Here is a 12257-nt window from a genome sequence, read left to right as displayed (position 1 = left end):
CGCGGCGCAGGCCCCGGCCCCGCGGCCCCGCTCACCGGCAGAGCTCGGCGAAGGCCTGGAAATTCAGCTTCCTGATCTTCTTCTCGCTCAGCCAGTAGCCCACGCGCTTCCCCTTGAGGAAGGTCTGCATGGCGCGGCGCGGGGCGGCCGGCGCCGCGGGCACCTGCCCGGCGGCTGCTCGCGCTGCGGCTCCGGCGCCTGCGGGGGAGGCAGAAGGGAAGGGAAGGGAAGGAGAATGAGAGGCGGCAGCGCCGCGGGGCCCGCGGAGCCGCAGCCCGCAACGCGGCCCAGCCCGGCGCAACCGCCCGCGCGGACGGACCCGCGGCCGGCTCGCTGCGTGCCCAACGCCGCTAACGCCGCTGGTGCGCGGCCGCGGTGCTGCCGCCGCCGCCGCTCAGCTCCCCATTTGCCCGCTACTCGCGGCCGCCTCCACTTCCTCCTCCTCCTCCTGCGGCCCGTCCCCGCCTCCCGCCGCTCCCGGCCGACGCCAGAGGGGCGGGCGGGAGGGCGGGCGAGCCCGAGCACGGCCCCGCGCTGCAGCGGGGGGTTGGCCCCGCGCCGCCCCGCGCCGCCGCCAGGGGGCGCCGCCCCTGCGCGCGGGAGGGAGCGGCCCCGCGCCCCCAAAATGGCTCCGGGCCCCCGCGCTGCGCCCCGTGCCGGGCTCGCGCCTCGCGGTGCCGCTGCCCCGCGCAGCGCCGCCCGCAGGGCGCCTTGGGGCGCGGGAAACGCTTCGCTTTCACCGAGGAGAGGTTTCGGTTCGGCGAGAGTTCTCCTGAAAGGGCTCAGAGGGAGCCTTCAGCAAAAGCTTTTTTATTTATTTTTTTTCATTCCAGTAGAGGGGAGGCTGCGACCTGCCAGTGATAGTTGTTGTTCTCTTTTTTGGGGTCTGTGCGCCTAAATAAGGGGGCAACTATTCTAGGTTACATTTCAGATGAAAATAAATATAAAAATAAGCAGCACTGTGGTGTCTTGTGGCTCAAGTGTAATTTCCCCATTTTATTTTTTCTCATATGTTTGAATGAACATCACCCAGCTTGGGGAAAAGAAAAATAAAAACCAAAATGGTGCTGGGAGCAGTTTGTGGTGCTGGGGGGACACGGGTGGCAGGCCCAGATTCCCGTGACGGTGCCAAGGCGAAGCTGCTGGGAGCCCCGAGCGGCCCAGCCTGACTCATCCTGCTTGGGAATTCCGCCCGGAGCAGGAATCCCAAGGGAAGCGGGAATCCCTGCACCCATCCCAAGAGAGAAGGGCTAAAGTCGGGAACGCCTTAAGGAAGGCAAAAGGGGCCACTGACCTCAGGAACAGACAGAAGATGATTTAGATCCCATTTGTGATTTACAGGAGCAGTGAAGTGCCCCTAAGCCAGGCTCTGCCAGAACACAGGCACGGAGAGGAGCCACCTGCAAAGAGCTTTCTCCTGGGATTCTGGAAAGCACAAAATAACCTTATTTCTGTGGTTAGGGCGCCTCGCAGGCGTAAATGTTCTTCATCTGAGCATCTTAAATTGCTTGCCACTAATATGGCATAACCTTACTTCTTCACAGCACTCTTATTTGATTCATATGTGTGCTTGTTTTGCACAGTTCAATAATTATTGTAAGCAAAATTAGTAAATGCATTTTGATAACATAGTTACCGTAAAAAATGTTTTATTGACATTTGAAAAATTGATGAAAGTATAGTAACTTAAAAAAAAAAAAGTAACTTGGTCCAAAAAGATGGTCTAAATGGAGGATTTTACCAAACATTATCAGAATTAAGTTAGAATCCTGAAATAACTTGCTTCGACTTTCTTGTTTTAAAGTGTTCATTTTGTTAACACCAGTGCTTCATTTCAGCTATCATTTCATCTGATGTATGTCAAACATTAAAGTTCAGCATTAGTATATTAAACTCAACATTCATATTTATATCATAATGGAACTTGAATGTATTAAAATATGAGATTATTGAACATTGAATATGACATTGAATACAACATCATCTTCCTAAGTGATTTTTTTCTCAGTGTCTCCTTCTCTAACTGCCTGCCATAGTTCTAGACCAGTCTGAAACATGCGGAGGCAGAAAGATTTATGGACTTGCTCCAGAGATGGGAGAGCAGATTTGCAGTGGTGTTGAACACTTTTGGCTCCTGGGAAGCAAAGCATGGGAGCTACAAAGGAGGAATTCACTTTGCTCCAGCATAGGCAAAATTGAATGACGTGTATCAGAGGTGAGAATTAATCTTAGGAAGGAGAAACCTGATAAATCTCTTTTACGCTGCCCATTTTGACCCGTGAACAATTTCAGTGCTGAGAAAAAAAATGCTATTTTTTTTTAACCTGGCGTGCACCATACTGCACTTTGCAGCATAACGTTGCTAACTGCATTACAACCCTCTGTTTACATTGCAGAGCCCATCCCAGCAATGCCAAACCTGTGAGCACACGGAGCCCCGGGCTAATGTTTACCCAACTCCTGACCAGGAGCAAGGCTGAGTATCTCTGTGATTCTTCTATGTCCTGATGCTGCGAGCTGCAACGCAGGAGCTGCTTCATGCTAACTGAGGGAGTGAGGGGTGATTAGGATCTTGAGCCCTCCAGCAAATGAGAACTATGTTCACCTTCATCTGAGCTCCGTCTACAGGTCAAAGCAGGTTTCCCTTGTTTGGCTGGAACTTCTCACACCTCTTACTCCAACCCTTCCAACAAATACAGGCACTCAGATGAGGCTGGGTGCTCGCAATGTGGTGCGCATTAATGAAATTCCATGGAAGTTTGTTTTGGAATAACAACTGTTCATCTCCTTTTCCTTAGCACCTGGCAGAAGTCATGATAGAATCTTTTGTCATGAATGGAAAGAGGAGGGCGATTTTCATTGCCTGGAGTTGGGCTTTTCGCATTTCATTTTAAGGGGATTTGATTCTCACAGGAGAGATGCTTCTCTGCAGCACGTGGGCAGGAGGAAAGGCTACCCCACTGGGACTAGTGCATATTTCCAGTGGATCCCATGCCACGCCAGGTTGCACATTAACACAGTGCCGCTGGAATGGGGCTGTAGGTGTGACACACGGCACAGCGGCAGTGGCCTGTGCAGTGTGGTGCCATCGCGGAGCTTCCTCCGGGCTCTGGGAGATGCAGAGAGCGGCCCCGGTGCTGAGCAGCATCGAGGAGAGGGGCAAATCGTGGCTGTGCGCAGGCAGCAAGGGACAAAGGAGAAGCTGCTGGTGGCCAGCGCTGCCCTCTGGACCTCTGCTGTGCCTGCAGCTGGTTCATCATGACGAGATCCATGGAAAGCCTGGGTGTGCCGCCTTCCCATGGGTGTTCCCCAGCGGATGCGGGGAGAGGGGCAGAGCTGCTTCAGCTCATGGCAGCAAAACACTCACCTAGAGTGCGTGCCTAACCTGTGGCAGAGCACGCCGCAGAGTAGCAGCTGTTGTCTGGACGCAGCTCCAGGCTTTGAAGCTTGGCAAGGATAAACCTGTGGAAGTCCTGACAAATGGAAGCCCCTTTCTCACTGCCGTGTTTGCGGCTGATGGCAGGGCTGACTGCACGGGGAAACTCCAGCCTTCCTTGGCAGTCGGTGGCCAGAGGGAGGCCCCTCTAGCGGTCGGTGGGACCCAGGGTGACTCCTCTGAAGGGCCTTTGCGCGGCAGCTCCGGGCACAGCAGCCATCCTGCTCCGCAGGGCTGCCCGGGCCCTGCCGCCGGCTCCTGCTCCATGAGGGTCCCTCGGAGCAGCGCCAGGGCCCTCGCAGCCTTGCAGCAAGCAGGGATGGGCGTCTGGGTGGAAAAGGGCCTCGGAACAGACAAGAGCGTTTCAGTCTTCACGCGAAGCAGCTCTCCAGCCCGGCCTGCTGCCTGCTCGCGGCGCGGAAGCAGGGAAGGGGATGGAGCAGGAGGCGAGTCAGGCCTGGGGAGAGCAGAGCCAGGGCCTGCCCTTCTGCTGGCACCGCCACCTTCCAGCAGCAGGAGACAACGCTGAAAGCCCTGCGGTCACCCCCGTGACTGCTCCCATATCCCCATATAACCCACGTGGTTACGCTGCACTGTTTCCATCTCATAAAGAAAGATCATGGAGGACTGGCTGAGACTCATCAGTGTTTCTGGAATCCTGGAGAGAATTCAGGAAAGGACCCAGAAACTTCAAAAAGGAGGTAATAATGTTGGTTAGGCAGCTGTAACAGATCCGTGTGGCCCAGGGAAATGCCCTTCAGCGAGGCCCACGTGACTCTCCGTGCCTGTTGGCACCACAAGCTCTTACATTCCCGTCATGAAACTAGTCATGAAAATACTACAGAAAACTGTTTTGTTTTTTTAAAAAAGCAAATATGTGTAGGCAGTTCTTCATGTCTGTCTTCACATGCAGCTCAGAAGGATGGCTCTTGTGAGCCCGGAGAACATACAAGATGTTCAGGATGGCACAGGATCACGTCACATGCTCTAGGTGACCCTGCGTGTGCAGGGCGTGGGACTGGATGGCCTCTAGAGATCCCTTCCAACCTTAAGGGTGCTGTGATTCTATGCAGAAAATGATGAGGGCCTGGCTGCCAAATTTGGTCATTTGGCTTCTAATACTTTGGGTGCAGACCTTGCATTGGACCCCATAGTCCCGGGAAGCGCATCCTCAGTGAAGGAATTTAAAACCACAGAAAATATGTAGCCAATGTGCAAAAGGTGGAGAAGTCTGCGTTAAGGCCTCATCTCCTGTACCAGTGTCATGATGTCAGTAGGAGTAGATTTTTACATTTATTACATGAATTACATTTATTAGTCCAATTTTAAGTGTGGATACAGATAGATACAGCCGTAGCTCTCTTGCCTTCTACTATGGAAGCATGTTACATGGAAATAAAGCACTTGGGAAAAAGCTCATTCTTTTATGCTGGCATAAACCCAGCTGTACTAGAGAGCATTACTCACCCGCCTGCTTCAGCACAGTGCAGATGGTTCCAGCGATGGGTGCAGGTTAGTCCTGGGACACTTACTGCTCTCTGAAGATTCTGGGTGGCAGGGCAGCACAGGAGGCTTGCACTGAGAATCAGCTAAACATTAGGTTGGGCTGAGGCCCGCTCTACCTACAGGTTTTATATTTGAATTACAGGTTTTTTGATGTTTTTGTTTTATTCGGGTAGTTTTAAGTACATACGACAATTTCAGGTAACACACTACCAGCAAACCCAGCAGTCCTTTCATAAAAATATCACTTACATGTTTTTTTTGACTTGCTAGACTTAACCATTTTTTAAAACAATATAACTGGTTTCAGAATGATGAATTTAAGACAATAAGACATAGGTATGTAACTCATGCATAAACTGACCTGGAAATCTGAGACTCTGGCCAGTATCATTCCCTGCTTCACTGGCTTATGTCTGTCTGTGTCTTGGGCTAAGAGCACACTGTTCCACGTCATCTGAAGCACGTGTCCCTACTGCGGCCATCCTGGGCTCCCAAGAGCTTTTGTAGCTGCAGAGTGCTTGTAGCTGCAGTTAAGACTTTCCAATGGCTGAATGTGAGGCAAGGGGGAGGTTGAAGCCTGGTGCTGCCAACAGTGCAGCACTTGCACTTTCTTCTTGTCCTCTGAAGATCGAGGACCCTTTTCCTGTTTTGTTTAAAGGCTTCCTCACAGTGCACTAAAAGTTCACCCAAACGTTGTGCCTTCCAATTCCTCATGGTCACATCAGGAGACACCGACTTTTTTTTTGCTGCCTGGGAAGAACAGCAGGTTTTGTCTTTTAACAAGCTCCCAGAATGTGAACACTTAAAAGGCAAAAACAATAGATAGAGAGAAGTGTTTCTCAAGTCCATGCCAGCGCCAGTCCAAAGCCACTGAGCTGCAGCATGTTTAAAAAAAAAAAAAAAAAAAAAAAAAAAAAAAAAAAAAAGCAATTTCCCTGATAGCATCTCCAGAGAACACTGTGAAAGGACAGACTTTATCTTTGCCTGTGGAGCTTTCACCAAGGCTTGGATTGTCAATTAAAGGTAAGAAAGTTTGTGGAGACAACCCTAATGCTAACTAAAAGGAACCTGGACAGCCAAGAGCTCCCCAAGACATGCCACTGCTCTCCAGACACTGGCTAAAGAAGCCAGTGGGAGGCATTCTGGACACGTGGCTGGGAAGCCCTGCTAGGAGGCTGGGAATTAGGTACTGCTGTTTCTTATTGTGCTTGCAGTCACCCCTTCTTTGGCTCCTGCCACTCTGCGTGCATTTTGAAATGCCACCTGCCCTCAATATTCAATGGCCAAATGACATATTCAGAGCCTGCCAGTCTGTAAATTAAACCTAGACAAAAAGAGGACCTCGATGTGGGACGTGTTATAGGGCATAGAGGGCAGCATCCTCTAACCACATCTCTCAGCTCCCTGGACACTTCCCTACCTGTTCTGTGTCTCTGAACAGCACCTTATGCTGACACACCTCAAGTGTAAGCGCAGCCTGTAGGGTTGAACACAGCCTCGCTGGGCTGTCTGCTGGGAACTTCCCATCTCTCAGGGCTTCCTGAAGATTTAAAAAAAAAAAAAAAGAAAGAAAGAAAAAGAAAAAAAAAAACCAACTAGGTCTTGATCTTGTGCCTTGGTTCTCTGCTGTGAGCTCCACCGAAGGCTTTTCACATTGCAGCAGTTTGTGCTAACTTGTGCCTGTGCCAGCTTCCCCACGGGAACTCACACGGCAGCTCTTCCTTCCATGGGGACACAGGGTCTGCCCCATGTGACTGTCGGCTTTCACACCACATACAGGAGTTCAGTATCTCTGGGAGCTCTAAGCTCCTGCATAAATGGCTTGACTGTTGAGCATGTCGAGCTACACATACACTCTTTTCACTCATTGAGGAAAACAGTGAAAGAATTCAGATGAGGTTAAGAAAAAAATCTGTGCAGAATCACAGAGAAGTGCCTAGAGCAGACAGGCATGCACACAAATACTTCTATACTAAATGAAAGCTGAGATTTAGCAAATCTCAAAGTCCAGCACATGGAACTTCCGTCTTGATGTGTCCAAAAACGCTGGGATCTTTCTGAGTGAAATCTGAGCCATGTTCTTTCAAAGTTTGTGCAGTAACAGAAAGTTATGCTTAATGAGGATCTAAATATATTCACTCTGCTGCGTGCAGTACAGAGTCTGAGCGAGATAATCACAGCCTAGGCACTGGTAATCTCAGCAGAGACAATAACTAAGTCCCTTTAAGCTCATGCTACGGCATTATTGACCTGCTTTGAAAAGGTACCACAGAAGAAGAGATTAGTGGTGGAGATTCAGGGGGAAAAAGTGAAAATAAATAAATAAATTGGATCTGATGAGGAGAGAGCTATCATCCCCTGCAGCGGTGAGATGTCTCCCTTGGAATGTGCACATGGAGAGCAGGAAGAGGGACAGTGCACAGAGCTCGTGACTAACTCCAGGGAGGATTATTTTTTCCTGCTGGTTGAATGTAACTCGTCTAGTCCTCCCGGCCCCTGCATTTTCAGCCTGCCAGACCCCTGACTAGAAATCTGCTTTTCTTCCTAACACGAGCGATTTTTCAGTGAAGTTGTTTACACGAACAAACCTGCTGGCAGTGGTAAACTCAAACAGGAATTCAATAACAGTCCCTTTCTGGCAGCCTGAGCAGGCTTCAGCTGAAGTCATGGAAGAGATGATTCTGATTTCTCAGCAGTTTAATGGCATTCTTGGAAGTGAATTTTTTGTTATTTATTATTTGTTGAAAAATAATTGAAATCAGCAAACTCTAATAAACAATGTTTTGCTGAAATGCAATTTTTAATTGAAAACTGTTTTGACTAAGATTTTGTGGGTTTGCTCTTTCCTTCTAGATCCGCACAAGAATGGGCCATATCAATGGAGGCATGAGACCAATACTTGCATTGCTTCTGTATAATCCACATTTGTCCTCTGTCTGCATTGTAAATGTCTTCAGACGCCAGGGCCATGGGCCAGAAAGCCACAGACAGTAAATTCATGGGAAGGAAAACAGCACAAAATCTCCTCTATGCATTTCTCCCCAGCCCAGCATAGCACAGATCAGTTATGTGCTCGTGCCCTCTTCTCCTGGTTCTTGGAAGCCAAATATATCTCAGCTCCACAGCGGTCCCAGCTCTTTACCCAAGACTTTCTTTTAGAATTAAGAAAAAAAAAAAAAAAAAAAAGCAGTGGAAATGGTGTTCTTAATGAAAATCCAGAAGCTGTCTCAAGATAAACGTTTCTCTAATTTGCCATAAAGAGCTTCCCATTTCTTGTAGAGAATGAGATCCTATCTAAGACTACATAAAATCTTCATCCACACATACGGTAAATAAATGCACCCAGATTCTGCCCTTCAGTTTCTGCACTCCTTTCGAAGTGCAGCTGATTTGACTTCGTTAATGAGCTTAGCTCTTCCACCCTTGCTTTGCCTCTTGGGCCAAAATCTAAACCTAGTGAAGACCTTAACTTAACAAGTAAGTATGTATATACATGTATATATATAAATACATATGTACACTTATACAAGTAAGTAAGTATGGAAGTCTTGCTTGGGCTCAGAATTTACTGCCATCCTTTCTATTTTCCTCCAGCAACCCTCATTTGTTCTCTATGCTTGGTGTGGGCTCTGAGGGCACTAAACTGCCATCATGGTCCTAACAAATCTCACCAGGGCCCCAGACTCCCTACTCAACCCACCTGCCCAGGGACCCGGGAGCCCCATTTTCAGCTCAGTCCTTGCCTGATCTACACTGCAGGAGGGCTGGTTTCCAGCTCTGCCACAACTGGGCCTGGCCGTAACCCCTGTTGACACGGACTGTGACCTGACTTCCTAGCTTGACCCCAGACCTCTCATCACTACAGACCTGCCAGGTAATCACTGGGCTGTACTTGATCCCAGCTGCTCTCACTAGGCTTCATCATGATCCTGACCTGTCACCGACTTCCCAGTGTGACCTTGGGCCTGCCTCATAACCAGGAGCAATCCTGGTGAGCTGGGCTTTACACAGAGCACTTGTCCCTGGGCTTGCCCTGTTCAGGTGCTCTAGTCTGGACTCTAACCCAGCCCATGAGGCTCTGTCCTGCCGGCTGTTGCTGGGCTTTGCTCCTGACCCATAGGAAGCAGCTGGTCTTTGCTACTCTTTGACATTTTGACTTCCAAATACACCCAGTCTTTCTACTCTTAATTTTATGATCTAGACTCTAACTCCCATGTAAGCATTGTTTGTTGTTGTTGTTCTGAAAACAAACAAGGAAAACCCTGAACTTGAATTCCTTTTGAGTTAGTAATAACCATCTATTTCATTTGCAAACTGAATCCTTTCCTCTCATAATGTTTGTTTTGACTTTTTTTTTTTTTTTTCTTGTGGGGGGTTGTTGAAAAATCTCAACTGGACTATTTACTTTATTGCTTCCTATATTATGTCTGAGCATAACACTAAGTTTATGTTAAAAATGAGATCACAAAGAGATTACAATTCAGTCTCTATTTAGTGCTGCCCTTCACAAACAACTTTTTGTTTGCTGCAGCATTTCCCCACCCCTTTAAATCTTTCTGTTCACACCCACAGTGCCAGGCCTGTCATTCACAGATTCACAGATTCACAGAATATTTACGGTTGGAAGGGACCTCTACAGATCATCTAGTCCAACCTTCCTGCTCAAGCAGGCACACCTAGAGCATGTGGCACAGGGTGGCATCCAGGCGGGTTTTGAAGACCTCCAGAGTAGGAGACTCCACAACCTCCCTGGGCAGCCTGTTCCACTGCTCTGTCACCCTAACAGTAAAGAAGTTGCTCCTCACCTGGAGACGGAACTTCTTGTGTTTCAGCTTGTGGCCATTACCCCTCGTCCTGTCGCTGGCCACCAGTGAGAACAGCCTGTCCCCTTCCTCTCTGCATTCTCCCTTCCTGAACTTATACATATTAATCATATCCCCTCTGAGCCGTCTCTTCTCCAGAGAAAACAGGCCCAGCTCACTCAGCCTCTCTTCATACGAGAGATGTTCCATTCCCTTAATCATCCTGGTTGCCCTTCTCTGGACCCTCTCCAGAAGCTCCACGTCCCTCCTATACTGGGGTGCCCAGAACTGCACCCAATACTCCAGGTGCGGCCTCACCAGAGGTGAGCAGAGGGGCAGAATCACCTCCCTCGACCTGCTGGCAACACTCCTCCTGATGCAGGCCAGGATGCCATTGGCCTTCTTGGCCACGAGGGCACACTGCTCACTCATGGTTAACTTAGTGTCAACCAGGACTCCCAGGTCCCTCTCCATGGAGGTGCTTTCCAGCAGGTCAACCCCTAATCTGTACTGATGCCTGGGGTTATTCCTCCCCAGGTGCAGGACCCTGCACTTGTCCTTATTGAACCTCATGAGGTTCCTCTCTGCCCAACTCTCCAGCCTGTCCAGGTCCCTCTGGATGGCAGCACAGCCCTCCGGAGTGTCGGCCACTCCACCCAGCTTGGTGTCATCCGCAAACTTGCTCAGGGTGCATTCCGTGCCCTCGTCCAGGTCATTGATAAACAAGTTGAACAGCACTGGGCCCAGTACTGACCCCTGGGCCACAGGCCTCCAACTGGACTCAGCATTAACCCTGAAGAGGAGGCCCCTAGGCCAAGCAGGTGATGCCCGCGGGCATTTAGGGTGACATTTTTAAGGGAATAAGCTCTGCTGGCTGTAGCAATGCCCTTCCCGTTACGTCTCAAGCCGGGTCTCGCTGTGAGGGGGGCAGATGCAGGAAAGCTGCGCCCAGCAGGGCTGTCTGGGCTCAACGGGCCTGCAGGAGAGCGCTGCGGCTTCGTGCATGGCTGGGACGGCACCGCCTGTGCGGGAAAGAAGGGCGCCTGTGAGGGCAGCGTTGCGGGGACAATTACCGGTGTGCAGCGATCCACACCTACAGCATCCTGCTCCAGATCTACGCCCTAACGGTTTACCAACACGTCGGGAAATGCCGAACTCTCCTTCATTTGACGTTCGTTGTAAAATCTCCCGGGGCTTGGAGCCGGAGCTGGCCCCTGGCACTGAGCGCCACCTAGCGGCGCGCGGGAAGCGCCCGGAGCCCTCGCTGGAAGCCGGGCGGGAAACGGCCCCGCGCCAGCGGCCCCGCCCCAACGGCACCGCCCCAACGGCCCCGCCCCAACGGCCCCGCCCCAACGGCCCCGCCCCAACGGCCCCGCCCCAACGGCACCGCCCCAACGGCACCGCCCCAACGGTCCCGCCCCAACGGCACCGCCCCAACGGCACCGCCCCAACGGCCCCGCCCCAACGGCGCCGCCCCAACGGTCCCGCCCCAACGGCCCCGCCCCAACGGCGCCGCCCCCCGCAGCGGTGTCCGCGGTGGGCTCTGCGCTGCAGCCCCGTGCGTTTGGCAGCAGGGCCCGATACCGCCCCGTGCGTTTGGCAGCGGGACTTTCACGGGTCCCTCAGCAGCACCTCCCGTGAGCCCCGGGGAAGGCGGCAGCGAACTCTGCTTGTGTCTACATACACACACATAAACACACAACCTCCCTGCCGACAGCCTCGCCTATTTGTTATTGGATATCCCTTGAATTTTGTTTTTATTCATATTCCAATGTGTGTGAATTTTGGTCTCCGCTGCTTTTCTGCAGCTTCCCCTTACGACATTTTTCATCTCCGATGGTTATTAAATGATTTGGAGCGCCAGCTAAAGGGCAGGGTTTGGTGCTGCCTGCGAGTCACATTCCCAAAACACTCCGAACGAAGCCGCCAAACTTTTGAAATCTCTTCCCCTTGCAGATTCAGTGAGCGAAGCCATTCAGAAACTTAGAGCCATTTTGAAGCAGCTCCCATCAGCAGCATTATTAAACGGTAGCAAATGCTCAAGCTGTGAAGTTTGTTTTACATTCACTGCTATAGGGTTACACAATTCCTCTAAGCAGTGCAGCACAGGGAAATACACATTATGTACACGTTATGTGCTACTGAATCCTGGCGAATGTTTAATATTCTGCACCACCCAGCAGCGCCGCTCGAGTGCTCCAGAGGCGTCTGGGGAGGAAAAGGAAACCGTCAGCGCGGCCGGTCCTGCAGCCCCGCGGCGGCCTCGCTCCAGGCGCCTCCCTCCCAGCCCAGCGCCGGCAGCTCCCGCTCGGCAGGCGCGGCCTCGGCCGCACGTCGGCGGTGCGACCCGTCCCCTGCCCTCCGCGCCGCCCTCGCCGTTGGGCGCAGCGCACCCGGCGCCTCCTCTCGGGGACGGCAACGGGCGGCAACGGGCGGAGCCAACGAGCAGGAAGCGACCCCCGCCCGCCGCCATTTTGGGCGGGGCGCGGCGGGCGCCAAGATGGCCGCCGGCG

General features: G+C 51.6%; 1 protein-coding gene across 1 annotated transcript in view; it reads right to left on the bottom strand.

The window, feature by feature from the left end:
* Positions 1 to 142, bottom strand: part of ITPK1 (inositol-tetrakisphosphate 1-kinase) — a 131871-nt gene extending 131729 nt beyond the window's left edge. The window contains exon 1 of the mRNA XM_026046477.1: positions 36 to 142. Coding sequence (XP_025902262.1) covers positions 36 to 130 — 95 coding nt within the window. The 5' untranslated portion in view covers positions 131 to 142. The remainder of the gene's footprint in view (positions 1 to 35) is intronic.
* Positions 143 to 12257: the final 12115 nt, after the last annotated feature.

This window comes from Nothoprocta perdicaria, unplaced genomic scaffold, assembly GCF_003342845.1.
Source record: "Nothoprocta perdicaria isolate Ctin4 unplaced genomic scaffold, notPer1 scaffold_108, whole genome shotgun sequence".
NCBI lineage: Eukaryota > Metazoa > Chordata > Aves > Tinamiformes > Tinamidae > Nothoprocta > Nothoprocta perdicaria.
The sequence above is the reverse complement of the archived record's forward strand: the minus strand, read 5'-3'. Positions and strand labels throughout refer to the sequence as shown.